Source organism: Hippichthys cyanospilos, chromosome 2 (genome assembly GCF_059441005.1).
Source record: "Hippichthys cyanospilos isolate Australia breed blue-spotted pipefish chromosome 2, RoL_Hcya_1.0, whole genome shotgun sequence".
NCBI lineage: Eukaryota > Metazoa > Chordata > Actinopteri > Syngnathiformes > Syngnathidae > Hippichthys > Hippichthys cyanospilos.
Genome location: NC_142370.1, coordinates 12,978,911 through 12,994,261, shown reverse-complemented (window position 1 = coordinate 12,994,261; position 15,351 = coordinate 12,978,911). Strand labels below are relative to the sequence as shown.

At 42.3% G+C, this 15,351-nt stretch overlaps 1 protein-coding gene and 1 long non-coding RNA gene across 3 annotated transcripts; one reads left to right on the top strand and one right to left on the bottom strand.

The window, feature by feature from the left end:
- The first annotated feature begins 727 nt into the window (after positions 1-727).
- otud5a (OTU deubiquitinase 5a) lies at positions 728-14,419 on the top strand. Its single transcript, XM_088402474.1, has 9 exons — positions 728-1,589; positions 6,228-6,321; positions 7,416-7,480; positions 8,252-8,408; positions 8,930-9,078; positions 9,381-9,566; positions 11,114-11,318; positions 12,420-12,491; positions 12,566-14,419. Exons 1-9 carry the CDS (start codon positions 1,017-1,019, stop codon positions 12,700-12,702), a joined length of 1,638 nt encoding a protein of 545 aa, XP_088258600.1. The 5' UTR covers positions 728-1,016; the 3' UTR covers positions 12,703-14,419.
- Positions 7,081-12,787, bottom strand: LOC148427395 (uncharacterized). 2 transcript variants are annotated; one of them, XR_015863739.1, is made up of 4 exons: positions 12,525-12,787; positions 9,980-10,127; positions 9,360-9,619; positions 7,081-8,049 (listed from the first exon to the last, which is right to left on the bottom strand). It is a non-coding gene; the product is annotated as an uncharacterized LOC148427395 (long non-coding RNA). The 2 variants fall into 2 exon arrangements; XR_015863738.1 differs by having other exon boundaries at positions 9,360-10,127.
- Positions 14,420-15,351: the final 932 nt, after the last annotated feature.

Genomic DNA, 15,351 nt, shown 5'->3' with positions numbered 1-15,351 from the left:
AATACCGCAAATTTGCAAAACTCTGTAAAACATTGTCATTTACACGAACATGTTTTTGCTCTACATAAAACTATCAATTATTCAGAATAAATAACAGCAAAAAATATATACAGTACAAAATTCAAAAGTAACATGAAGAACCTTCATTCTGTCTATAGTTTAAAATCAACTGTTTTTTTCCTCTTTATCAGATAGTCCCAAGACTTAAAACCTTCAAGGCATTATCTTTTCGCCTTCAGTGTCACTTCAGTGTCACGCGTTTTATTCTTCAATTTTTAAGTCTTGTCACTGTCTGATAAAGAGGAAAACAACAGTTGATCTGGGGTACTAATAACTGTGGCACACACGAGTTAAAATAAAATAATTACTTTTTAGTCTAAATTTAGTCATATTTGAATGTTTCAACTAGTATCCATATTTTCAAACTATTTTGAAGAGCAGAACATTTTTTCTATGACGTAATTTGTCATTTGTTACTTTTATCAATGTTACTGCGACAATTATGTTTAAATGATGAAAAAAAACACAGACATGAAAAATAAATAAACCCATTAGATTTTGCGGTGTGCTCGTGTCATCAGCACTAAATACTAGTCAACAGATTAGCGGCATATCTATGTCTAGCTTTTGGCGTAATATATTTTTTTTAAATCTTTTTTTTTTCATTCAGGCCAGCAACGTTGACACAGTGACGTAAGCACGCAGTCTGACCCGGAAGTGACGCAGACAGGCCCGTCAGACAGTGTTGATGTTTTGTGCACGAGCTCTCGCCCGGGAAGACGGAGACGTATTTTCGTTTATTTTCTTGTATGTTTTTATGTTGTGTTTCGTCCAGACGTCGATGGGAATCGTCGTGGTGTCGACGGGAAACATTCGCTCGATGATTCGCGGCTAGCCAGCCTGCTCGACGCCGAACACAGCCAATCTTTTGATCCAAAAAGGCGGACTGACTCGTCGCCCTCTACCCCTCCACCCCACCCCTCCTCCTCCTGCTCCCGTTCCTCCTCCTCCCCACGATGACGATCCTGCCAAAAAAGAAACCCAGCTCCGGGGTCGGGGTCGCCGATCACGCGGATGACAGCGACCGACGGAGCGTCGCGGACCCTCACCAGCACTCGCACCCGCACTCGGGGAGGGCTGGAGCCCGACCGCGGGCTTCTCCTCCGCCGTGGACTTACCAGCCCGCGCCGCCCTCCGCTAGAGACGAGCGGCGGAGCATCGAGGCGAGCTCCCGGCCCCAGCAGGCCTCTCCACCGCCTGGTGGATCCGTGGCCTCCGCGGTACCGTGCGACGGCCGGGACGGCACCGGCGTCGGTGGTGCCGGCCCGGTGGTGCAGGCCGGTGTGGTAGGCTGCGGCGGTAGCATCGGCGGCTGTTGTTCAGGGCCCGGACTCAGTAAGAGGCGGCGGCAAGCTGGCACCTGCTCGGGCTCGGCGGCGCTGGCCGGAGGAGGGCAGGCCGGCGTGAGCGGTCCCGGCGGCGTGGGCTCAAGCCAGGAGCCGGACGAGGGAGCCGGAGGCAACAACAGCGAGGACGAGTACGAGAATGCCGCCCGACTGCAGGCCGTTGACCCGGCTACCGCCGAGCAGGTAAGACCCGGAAATCCGATTCCGTGTGCGGGTTGTGACCCGGGTCGCACCTTGGACGATGAACGATCCGATCCGTGGGAGTGGGTGAATGGCGCATGTTTAGGCTCACGTCAATCACGGCGTTGCCACGGAAACATGAGGTTGTGCTCAACAACATTTAAAAAAAAAAAGCGATTGTGATGGTGAGTAACGAAGTACAACTACCTCGTTATTGTATTTAAGCAGATTTATCAGGTATTAATTTTATCAGCCATTCGATGTACAAATGTATACATTCAGTTACCCCCCCCCCCCCCAAAAAAAAAAAAAAAAACTTCACTAGGACCAGATTGAGAAAACATCCATTATGTTAGACGTTTCAGGCCTTTTACCAGAACTGTGTTTAGAATGCTTGGTTGGGCTGTCAATGAGCACGGTAATCCAGCAAAACAATGGCCCCACAGCACATCTCTGCAATGGTTTTTTGCAACAGAAAATCGATGAATTCGACAGCTCCTCAAATAACAAGTTAACTGAGTTTCCACCACCTCTATTTTTTCAAACAACTAAACAAAGTGTAAATAATAATCAGCATTTTGTCTCTCCTCAGTTTTTTTATTCACATTGTATCTTTTTCTATTGAGTTAAAGAATAAGGCTATAATCATAAATTAATCGTTTTTTTTCTCGGTCATTCTGCCTTGCCAAATGTCAGAGAATTTTTTTTGACATTTGAGCTTTTATCATCTGCAGGAATATGTGAAGTTATGATGAGGTAGGGAACTCCGGTTCTTCAAGAACTTTATCCTGCCTATTTTCAATGTCTGCAGCACCTTTTACACCTGGTTCAAATAATCAGCTCATCAGCAATCCCTATGAAAGCCTGATAACTATCCTGATCATCAGTCAGGTGTGTCAAAAGTGAAAAACAGGCAGGATATGGCTCTCGAGGAACCAGAGTTCCCTACCCCTGCCTGAATCGTAAGGCTTATAGGCTCGTTACATTTGTCAATGTCTGCAGATGTCGAGACATGTAGAAAGATGTAAATGAGAGAGAAAGCCAGTGGATCTTGCAAGCTTTAAGAATTGTATGATTAAAATCTTTGGGTATTATAAAGAAAGAATGACAGGCTTGACCTGGAGGTATTGTGAACCAGGGAACATTAATAACAAGAGCAACAGATTAGGTTAAGCAAGATAGTCCTCATCTATGTCGTTGTTGCATAGAATTATTTGAAATTTTCTGCTGCAAAGTTGATTCATAACTATGAGATGTTAACGCTAGCTTGACGTCATCAAAATACATTGATTGGCATTTGCAAACAACACAATAAACTAAGGACTGTGATTATTGAGTCGGCCAGCCTACTGAAAATTTGTTAGAATAATCAGGTTTCGGCCTAAAAATAAACTTTTTTTTGCGCGATAAAAAACAATTATACATACAGATAACCAAATAGCACATTTCAACTGAACAACTATTAAAAAAATTTTGTCGATCAACTTTTTTTTCACAAAAATTGAAATGCTGCTTCGCATTACACCACTTTCCTCAAGTAATATTTGTGAATTTTTAGATAAATTGCTCCCCTTATGAGATGATGTGACGTCAGAACGCTGCAGACTGAAACAGCACATTTTAGTCAGCTTGGTTTGTTAAAAAGTCACCAATAGAAACAGCTACATACAGTATACTGTAGTATGTAGCGCACTTGAGCGTTGCTAGCTGCCAATTTATGCTAGACGCTGCTATAATGCTGAAGCCACCGTTAAATGCTGGCAGCAGGCACCATACAATACAATGTCAACTTAATTAAGTCATTTTTGGGGGGCAATAGAACAGGATTTCAGAAAAAAACATTGTGTTTATGTCAGGAGCTCACTTGGTTGCCAGCGTTATTTATAGTCTTGCAGAGCATTAACAATTGCCACACTTGGCGTTACTTATTTTTCCCAATGGGTACACTAAATTGTCAGGTATCCGGTGCAGGAATGCCTCTGGCTTTTTTAAGGAGGCCATAAACACCTTAAAAACTAAGTAACAGGCAAGATTGATAGAGCTTTGCAGCGTATGCCTGCATTGTATGCTAATGCATGCTGATACATTCGACAGGTGTATGATGACTGTAAGTCATTCAAATATTAAATTTCATAACAATGATGATAGTGGGCAAAGAACAGGCTGTCTTTTTTTTTGTTAACTTATTCACTGCCATTGACAGGCACAAACTGTATACACAGTATAAAACTGGGAGGACTTGCGAATAAGTTAATGCCATATGAAGAAATCAATGTGAATGTGTTGCTTTTAAGGCTAATTCAACGGGATGTTTTTTGTTTAAAATAATGCTAAGAAAATAGTTTCTGTATTGTTAAATGATTGTTCTGTTTCGATGGATGATTATTGTTTTGTATGTGTAAAGGAAAGGTTTTCCCGATAGAAGTACTTTTGGTTTTGCCACTAACACATTTCCGAGTGCATACGGCCACGATAATCGAACAGTATGCTATCTGACGCTATCCTCTGTGAATTATCAAGCAGGAATGCTGTAAGTTTCAATTTATTATATTTCAAACGTATGAGTTCGATATTAAGGTATATTTGTCGTTTTGGCGATAGAAGTACTAATGGTTTTGCAGATGAGGCATTTCTGTTTCCGGATTTGAGCAATTTTTTCTATTTGTGTTTCAGATTATCTGTGCTAAATGCTAAAAACTCTCTTCCACCAAAAATATCACTTTTTTTGCTGTAAAAATACTTGTACGTAAAAATACTACAGAGATATGCTGTTTGAAGGCTCATTTCAATAGGGTAAATCGTCGGAACAGTCATCATGGTAACAGCTTGTAAAGAGGATTTTCTATGCAGTACTTTCGTATGAAAAAGTATCTGAACCCTTTGGAATTTCTCAAATTTTTGCATTAAATCACCATCACATGTGATCTGATCTTTGTCAAAATCATACAGTGTCTGCTTTAACTAAATTCACCCAAACATTTATATGTTTTCATCTTTTAATGAGGATAGCTTGCAAACAATGACAGAAGGGGGAGGAATAAGTAACTGAACCATCACATTTCATATTTTGTGCCCCCCCCCCTCCCCCCTTGGCAGCAGTAACTTCAACCAGACGCTTCCTGTAGCTGCAGATCAGTCTGGCACATCAATCAGGACTAATCTTGGCCCATTCTTCTTTACACTGCTTTAGTTCAGTCAGATTCTTGGGATGTCTCGCATGAATCGCTGTCTTGAGGTCATGCCACAGCATCTCAATGGGGTTCAAGCTTTGACTTGGCCACTCTATAATGTGTATTTTGTTCCTCTGAAAACATCCTGAAGTTGATTTACTTGTGTGTTTTGGATCATTGTCTCTTTGCAGCATCCATCCTCTTTTTAGCTTCAACTGTCTGACAGATGGCATCAGGTTTTCCTGTAAAACATCCTGAAAAACTTTTGAATTCTTTTTTTCCAGTAATGATTGCAAGTTCTCCAGGCCCTGAGGTCACAAAACAGCCCCAAACCATGATGCACCCTCCACCATGCTTTATGGTGGGGATGAGGTGTTGATTTTTGTGAGCTCTTCCAATTTCCCTCCACACATGACGTTTTGTGTTCCTCCCAAACAATTCATCTTTGGTTTCATCAGTCCACAAAATATTTTGCCAAAACTTCTGAGGAGTGTCCAAGTGCCTTTTAGCGAACATTAAATGTTTTTTATAGACAGCAGTGGCTTCCTCTGTGGAGTCCTCCCATGAACACCATTCTTGGCCAATGTTTTACATATAGTTGATGCGTGTGCAGAGATATCGGACTGTGCCAGTGATTTCTGTAAGTCTTTAGCAGACACTCTAGGGTTCTTTTTTACCTCTGTGTATTCTGCGCTGAACTCTTGTCGTCATCTTTGGTGGACGGCCACTCCTTGGGAGAGAAGCAACAGTGTCAAACTCTCTCCGTTTGTAGACAACTTCTCTGACTGTCGCTTGATGAACATCCAAACTTTTAGAGATGGTTTTGTATCCTTTGCTGGCTTTATACAAACCAACAATTCTTGATCGCAGGTCTTCACACAGCTCCTTTGCGCTAACCATGGTGCACATCGGACAATGCTTCTCATCAAAACAATTTTTACCAGGTGTGTGTTTTATAGTGGGCAGGGCAGCTTTAAACTACGATCAGTGATTGAGCACACACTTGGCTTAAACTGTTTGGTAAAAATTGGTTTCAATTGCTCTTTAAGTATCCTTAGGCAGAGGGTTCAGTTACTTATTCCTCCCCCTTCTGTCGTTGTTTGCATGCTATCCTCATTAAAAGATGAAAACCTATAAATGTTTGGGTGGTTTTAGTTAAAGCAGACACCGTTGTTTCATCTGTGTGATTTTAACAAAGATCAGATAACATTTGATGGTGATCTCATTCAGAAATGTGAGAAATTCCAAAAGGTTCAGATACTTTTTCATACCACCGTATATTTTGCGATTGGCTGGCAACCAGTCCAGGCTGTTCTCCGCCTACTGCCCGAAGACGGCTGGCATAGGCACCAGCAAGCCTGTGACCCAAGTGAGGATGAGTGGCAATAGAAAACGGATGGATGGGGGGATGTGTTTCACTCTTCGCTGTTTTAATGAGAATCAATAATTCTCATTCTATGTGTGTTTGCAGCAAGAGCACTGGTTTGAAAAAGCTCTGCGCGACAAGAAAGGTTTCGTCATCAAGAAAATGAAGGAGGACGGCGCGTGTCTCTTCAGAGCAGTCGGTGAGTCAAATGCTTCTTAGGATGGCCACCGGGTGTCACTGACTTTTGAAAAGCCAAGCATATGGAAACTTAACATAGTAGTGTCCCAGTTAGAGGGTGGTGACATGGGATTGGATTTTGACTCCCGTCCCACCCCCATGGGAAAAATGTTATTCGCAGGTTTGATTCCTTTCCATTCAAACCCATCCTCCATTATTCTAACATTATAACAGTTGCCTATTTGCTGTTATTATGCTCAGGCCAAAGCAAATCCCATTAAAGGGTCTGTATGATGGTATTTTGAGCCTTACACAGTTAAATATATACATTTAATGATGAAATATTGTGAATCTTATCTTAAATAGAAATCCAATTTCTTTTGAAATATGAGTTTTGTGGGTGTCTGGTTTTTTAACCGGGAAGTGAAACAGCTTGTTCACTGAAACCTCGCCTCTCACCTGTTTAAGGTAGTATATTTAACATTGTGAAATGGTTCAAAGCTCCAAAAAGTGTGATTTCTACAATACGGGCCCTTTAAAGGTGTTGCTTTGGCCTCATTTTGTGGCAATTTCATGCAAAAACAAATACTCTTTAAAAATGACACTCTTAAAAAAAAAAAAAAAATTGCAAATTTTGAAAAATAACTCAAAACACTTAACTTGATGCATTTTCCCAAGAAATGACACATAATGATTTTCTGTCACACAGTCAACGAATGCAGTTGGTAAGACAAGTGATGGGCTCTGTTTTTTGGTGGTCAAATTAGTTAAAAACAGTTAATACTTTACACAACAGTAGTTTATTTCAAACACAATAGTGCCATTAATAAACATTTAGTCATGATAGTGAAGTACATATTACTAAAAGACTGCTGATGAAGTCAAGTTTGTCTTGCAAAAGCTGCAACAGTGGTTTAAAAAAAAAAAAAACATGCACCCAGGTGGCTTTCTTTAAAATAAAAACTTGTTATAAAAAAACTAATAATGAATAGTGAAATATTTGATGACATACAATGCCGACAACATTTAGCCATTTTAGCAACACATAGAGCCATCAGCAAGTAATATTCCTGGAAAAGTATTTGGTAAAATTAATACGTGTGTGTGCTTTGTCAGCCGACCAGGTATATGGTGATCAGGACATGCACGAAGTGGTGAGGAAACACTGTATGGACTATCTGGTAAGTGGTACTTCCTCAATGTACAAGAGTTAAAAAATATTTTAAAATGCACATGTGATCAACTTAATTAATCAAACAAATGCATACTTGTTAAATCACTATGGAAATTTTTTCAGATTATATTTTATTATTTGATTTGATTTGATTACCCCTCCCTCAGCTGTCACATTTTCTGTGCTGTGCAATGATCTAAGGGAGCTAAGTTGTCTGGGGCTTTATGCCTCTGGCCTCTGGCAAGGTCACCCATGGCAAACGAGTTCCAGACTAAGCATAGTTCATAGAACATTTATGATGAATTTTAACAATGGACCCAGGTTCCGCCTGCCTGGACGTAGGTCATCGAGGCCCCCCTCATTAGCCAGTCCTGAGGGTGGGGTTCGTTGGTGAGTGCCTGGTGTCCGGGCCTGCACCCTCGAGGCCCAGCTCAACACAACCCAAAAGGCCTACGTGAGTCCCCCTTCCCATGGGCTCACCACCTGTGGGAGGGCCCATAGGCCCTGCGGTGTGAGCTGGGCGGAGGCCAGGGGCTGGGACCTTGACAGTCCGATCCCTTGCTGCAGAAACTGGCTCTGCAATCAAGAATGAGATGCATACTATATTAGTTGGGATTTAGTAATGTAGGAAATGTATTATTATTATTATGTTATTTATACATTATATCTATGGCTGTGATAAAAATGTGGACAAAAATGTTATGCTGCAATAGTATTGATAATTATTATATTTCGTGAGCTGTATGGATTTTCCCTAAATCTGACATTTTCTTCACAGATGAAGAATGCCGACTATTTCTCCAACTACGTGACGGAGGATTTCACCACGTACATCAACAGAAAGAGGAAAAACAATTGCCATGGCAACCACATTGAGATGCAGGCCATGGCCGAGATGTACAACAGGCCAGTGGAGGTGTACCAGTATGGCACAGGTGTCTTCTGCTCGTTTTCGTCTTATTACTTTTAAGGCTGATTACTCAAATAACTCTGTTATGAGGTGAAAGAAAAAGAGATTGAAGCAAAAACATTCGCAGGGATAATATATCCACATGGACTGACGTTGCTCCAGTCGCACACAACACAACTCCGTGTATAAGTAAATTAGCGTGAAGATAAAATTCAGACGGCCAACACGAGGTAACAGCTGACGCCAACGTCACTCACCCGCCTTTCAAAGCCATACATGCTCAAAGACACACACCCGCCTTTTAAAGCCATACACGCTCAAAGACACGGGTACAGCGGTAAACAGTGAGGATGGTGACCAAGTGGGCAAAAATATACATGCTCTTCCTATGCAGGTGTTTATTAACACTAAATCCATTTTCATCCAGTTAATCGATGGCATGATCGGTAGAATCCTCGATTCTGACACCCAATTTACAGAATTGTTATCCTCATTGTAACTTCCAATCAGGTGCATGTGTGCTAATCCCACCACTTTCTACCACAGAGCCAATCAACACCTTCCACGGCATCCACCAAAATAATGACGAGCCCATCCGAGTGAGCTACCACCGGAACATCCACTACAACTCTGTGGTCAACCCTAACAAGGCCACCATTGGCGTGGGCCTTGGCCTACCCGCCTTCAAGCCTGGGGTATGAACCATCACGCACGCACGTGCTTTTTGTGTGCTTACGCTTACAGCATTTATAGGACCAATGAGTGCCCTTGAACAAATATGTCACACCTCCTTTTGACAAATTACTCTGCAGTATACTAAAGCTAAGAAGTGGGCTGCCTGTGATTATTTTTAAACCACATTTCAGTCAAACAACTGAAAATCGACTTGTTTATTTTGACAAACTGATGGCCAGGCACTCCTGACACACAACTATTTAGATACAACTAATTAAAAAGTCACATTACATATCCTGACCCCATTATATGACGTCCCTAGTATGCAGACCAATCCCTAATGAAGTCGGCCATCAAGACGTCCGAGGAGTCATGGATCGAGCAGCAGATGCTGGAAGACAAGAAGCGAGCGAGCGACTGGGAGGCCACATGCGAGGCCATCGAGGAGCAGGTGGCCAGGGAGTCATACCTGCAGTGGCTTCGGGACCAGGAGAAGCAAGCACGACAGGTCGGTGCCATGACATCTACTTTTCTTGGAACTTCGTTTACAGTATTTAAAGGCTTTGGATACAGACGAGAACATTGTGAAGCAAAACAGTTGTAATGTGACCTTGATTAACAAACATTCACAAGGTCCTGCATTAGACCAAAATTCACACAGGCACTTATATGCAGATTACTTTTTCTCATCTGATTTAAATGATGTCACTTACTAGGCCATGCCTCTTAAAAAGACACCCCAACACACATACACCGCACTGGATATTGTAGTTTACATCTTCTTTTAATATGTTTTTTTTTTTATACAATACTGTGCATCTTTGAGACCATGTGAGGTAGACGTAGCCAACAATCATTAATATTAATACCAGCAATACTCACAGCCATAACTACTTTATTTATTCATTTTATGCCACCTACCCAGGTTCTTAATTAGACCCATGCATTTGGTAACGAAAACGCGTTCCTTCGGGAATCTCCGGCAAGTCATCCATCGTACTGTCCTTTGGTATTGTTATTCAGCGAATTTTTAAAAGGTGCTGCAGACTGTGAAACACTTTTACGTTTCCTGAAACAAATGTACATTTGGGAAAACAAATGACCAGAAGCCGAAACGCATTTACATTTCAGAAAACATTTTCATAAAAGACGAAGCAAATTAACAGTTCAGAAAATATTTCAACAAAAGACGAGAGACACTATTACCTTTCAGAGAACAAATGACCAAAACCCGAAACAAACGTACTATTCAGAGAACAAGATACCAAAAGTCAAAACATGCATTTAGGGAAACACATTTACAAAAGCTGGAACAAATTACAATGAAGGCAACCCGGAAATGGTATGGACCACTTTGCTGATTCACGGGAAGAGACTTGATGTCACATAACGGAGAGAGCGATGTTTTGAGCTGAAACGTAAAAGTGTTTAGTCTTATGTTAATTTGTTTTGTGAAACGTACACTTGTTTCAGCTTTTGTTCATCTGTTTTGCGAAATGTAAATTTGTTTAATGAAGTGTAAAACCATTTCACAATTTGTTCATTTGTTTTGCACTTCTGGGCCACCACAGTGCGATGCATTCAGCCCCACAGTTGTTAGAGTAGCTGCTGCTGACGAGTGATTTTTCTTTTTCTTTTTCTTCAAACGATGACGCTAGGTTAATAAACGCAGCCTATATAGTTTCGCTTCTCCTAATCTAAATTGATCTTGTCTCCGCTCCGTGTTAAGCTGTTCGGACGCAACATTTTCTGTCCACTGAGAATCTGGCTCATAAATGTACGTTCCAACAACTGCCAACAACTTGGCATGTGCCGATAGCCGCCTTGGCGACATATTGTGATTTTTAAAGTCACGGTTATTTAAAACCATCCAAATCTGTCAAAACCGTTAAGCCGTTTTCCCTCCCGTGTTGCCTGCCTTAACGGGCTTTCCCCTCTAAATAAGTGTCCCATTTCTGGTAGCTTTTTTTTTTTTTTTTTTTTTTTTTAACTCAAATGGCTTTAGAGATGCATGGCGTAATTCCTATTTATTATTTGTAATCCCCACCCTTTCAGCCCAGGAAAGCCAGCGCCACTTGCAGCTCGGCCACGGCGGCTGCCTCCAGTGGCCTGGAGGACTGGGCTGCTCGGTCGCCACGGCAACGTGACTCTGACCCCTCCCACTCGGACCTCACCAGCGCCCCATCAACCGTTATCAAGCCGCCTTCCCCTGCCGGCGCCGCCCTCCTTCTTAACAAACCGCCCTCACCTTGTGCACCAGGTAATGCCCACAGGTGACTCTGCTTGCAGAGGTGTGGAAAATGTCAGGCAAATATCTAGATACTTTCTGCTAAATTTGTGTATTTTTTTCCTTTTTCGAGAACACTTTTGTGTAATAACATCTGTAGAAAATCCAAAAATGAATTAGTTTGTTAAAAATATCCACCAAACCGATTTTATGAGTCAATGCATCAAAATGACCGTAATTGCCCATATATAAGACGCGCCTATGTATAGGACGCACCCTTAATTTTGGGGTCAAATCCTGGTATTTTCATGTTACCGTGTATAATATGCACCAACACTTTGGCAACTATGTAAAAACTATAGCAAAATATCTTCAATTTCATTGAAGAGTTAAGAGTCTAAACTCTTCATATTTTCTTGTGTTGGTATCCTTAAGTTGTTGATGTTTGTTGCGGGCTGAGTTAAGTGTGTTTCAGATTTCCCACATCGTGACCTATCAGTGTAATGGTGAATGTGCCCGAAGCAGTTGTTTATCCTTCTCTTTGCGCCGTAGCTCGTGTTCATTTTGCCACAATACCCAAAGTTGTGCAGCTTTCTTGCTCCGCCGAGTTTATGATTGTGTATATATACCAAAAGACCGCAATTAATAAACCAGTCAAGTGGAATACCTTTTCTCTCACCGGTGCGCACAGGGTCCATACCTTGCCATTCTTAATAGAATCATCTGGAAACATAACTTTTACATGCTTTTTTTCCATTTTAGTAATATCCCTGTGTGTGAACAAGGATAGACTCAGACAACGATTCAGTCTGCTCTCCTTTTATTGAAATGAATACCATAACAACCTCAGCTAACACAAGCTACTATTAGCTATAACAGGCCCTCGCTGCGAACACCCAACTGGCAAACGCCCTCTACCTTGTACTCTTTCGGTAATTATTGCAAGTAAGAATACGGCCGATATAAACCGATATATACCTTCACATGTTAGCTTCCATGGCAACTAGGACATATTAGTTACATAAGCTTGTTTTAATGCAGCCATTGTAGCAATTATGCAATATTTCCAAATACTTTTCATGTGACAACCAAAGGTACCGTTTAATATGTGTTATGCTATGTTTGTGTGTTTAGGTCCCAGTAATCAGAGTCGTCATCATTTAGAATACAGAGCCATTATGCAGGAGATGTCACCTACAGCATTTGGTAGGAAACCTCAAGGGTACATACGTTGCTTACATGTTATGTAAACACCCGTGTTCTTTGTTTCTCCTCCCCAGGTCTGAGTGATTGGGAGGATGACGAAATCCTGGCATCAGTCCTGGCAGTGTCCCAACAAGAATATTTGGACAGCATGAAACATCAAAGCGGCGGCATGCCGCATCGAGAGCGAGAACCGTCGCCCGACAGCAGCTGATGGATGCACATATATGACCTGCGACACCCACCATCCCCCCTCGTCTTCCCCCGCGAACAGCTGAAGACAAAGTTAGAAGAAACAAATGCAGTTATTTTTTCTCTCTAACTGTAACCCCTTCCCCCCCTCGTCTTTACCTCCAACTGGGAACTTGAGTGGATTCTGGCTGAATGAGGCAGTCAGGAGCACGCTAACCGAACATTCAAGTAACGTGAAAGAGCTAACCCATGGGAACAAAACACGCACTTCTTCTGCTGCATTATCATATATAATCACTGACCATCAATGACCACAAGCCGACGCTTGGCCACAGGAAACAATGTTGTCACGTGAGCTCACTTTGGTTGATTTTTGATTAATTTTGTTTGTAATTTATTCTGGTTTGCACAGGTTGCACTGATCACAAAAGTTAATGAGTCTTTGGGGCAAATTTTAGAAGGAACCTAAGATTTACTATGACCTTCCCAGGCAAAACCGTTTGACCTGCGAACCTTTGAATCCTCCTGTCCAGCTCTTCAATGTTTCGGTATTGTTGACACAACTTGTTCTCAGAAGGAGCTGAAAGGCAAAATTTACAGGTATTTGATCCAGGAATGGACCAATACATTTCCTGGTTCAGTTAGAATTTTCTTTAAACGGTTCTTTTCATCATGCTGTTGACATTTTTGACATTGTATTACCAAAATGATACCTAGCAATTCAGTTCCTTGCTATTGCAAGGCAATAAACAAATGCAACCACTGAGTTTAGAGAGAACGGGAATATTGTTGGAATTTAAGAAGACTCCTGTCAATATCACCTGAAAGTTAATTGTGCAATTGAGGTTCATCCTAAAATTTTGTCTGAAAACCCATTCTTCCAAACTTTATTGTGAGTTCTGAGGAGCTCTCGGTCACTGCGCTCAGCTCCTGCATTTTTGCTGATTGGTTGTCAGCCCTCCTACAAGTTTGTTTTGTCTGCAGTAGCTTAAAGGTGATGCATGGTGATGATGTCATCAATGGAAAGGGTAGTTGCTAACTGGCTGCTATGCTAATCTACTGTTTGTGAAAATTGAGATTTCTGAGTGCCGTGTTATCTGATAGCAGTTAGTTGGGACAAAGGGAAATTTATACTGGTTGAATTGTTTTCAACGCTCAAGATATTTGTTCCATTCTACTTCAGTGAGCTAGCGTAACTACAACATAATATTGTAGTGTTTTTTAGTGCGGCTCAGTTGTAGCGGTTCTTTTTGACGAGTTAGCATTAGCATGCGTTCCATTAAACTTATGCTGACTGTCAAAGCAAGTTTCCCTTCTTTTTTTGTATAGAAAGATTGTTTTTCAACATGTAGCACAATAAAGTGTGAGCAAGGCTAATCTGACTAGAAGACAGCAGCACCCCATGCTTCACTCTTGACACCTGACGTCTACCCCTTGTACAACTTGAACGGACTTTCCGTTGCCGACTGCGTCCCATCGATCGCTTGGAAATCTATTTTTTAAAATGTCTGTCTTCGTCTTCTTACCTCCATCATTGTCAATAGCTGCATGTTTGATCATGACCAATATCGCCATGGAGACAAAGCGGCAATTGAGAGACAAAAACGGAATTGTCGCATTTATCCTCTTGATGATTGATTATGGTTGTTATTAATAATATAAGTTTGTTTTTATTTTATTGCTTGGGATGAAATCTTTTTTTTTTCTTGGAATAAAAAGAGGAAAAATGTTTGACAGAATGAGCTGCTGATTCTTGAAAAGCTGCGCAATGACACTTGCAGGCTTGCCATTGGAAGTGCACAACTTGTTCGCGAAAAAACTCGTTTTCCATTGCCTCACCGAACTCCTCCCACGCCCGAATTTTTGTGGCGGCGACTGCCAAAGTCGCATTCAACTTGGCCAGTCGGTAACTGTCAGCTGCCTCCGGAGTCCCGCAGGCCAAAAAGGCCCGATAGGACTTTCCTTCAGCTTGACGGCATCCCTTATCGCTGGTGTCCACCAGCAGGTTCGGGGATTGTCGCCACGACTGGCACCGACCATCTTGCGGCCATAACTCCAATCAGCCACCTAAAACAACGGAGGCGCGGAACAAGGTTCACTCGGGCTCAGTGTCCCTTGCCTCCCCCAGGACTTTGGAGAAATTCTGCTGGAGGTGAGAGTTGAAACTCCATCTGAAAGGTAACTCTGCCAGATGTTCCCCTCAAAACCTCACGATACGTTTGGGTCTTCCGTTTCGGTCTGACTGGCATCCTCCCCCACCATCGGAGCAAACACAACACCTATTGGTGATTAGTTGACAGCTTTGCCCCTCTCTTCTCCCTCCATGACGAGCAGAGAAGCCCAATAACAAAGCACCGCTCGGGTACAAATTCCCAATCAGTCCCCAGAGGGATGCCCGCACCTGCTCTTCGCCTCTCACCATGGGCAATTGCAGAATGGAAGAGAGTCCAACCTCTCTTGATAGGTTTGGTACCAGAGCCTAAGGTGTGTGTGGAGGCGAGTCCGACTACAATATTTAGTTGGAACTTCAACTAGATATAGCTCCTTCCCAGCCAGAGAGGTGACATTCCATGTCCCAAGATCTCGCTTCTACAGCTGGGTATCAATGCACCAAGGTCCCCGACCCTGGCCGCCACCCAGCTCTCTTTGCAGCCGAACCATTTGACCCCTC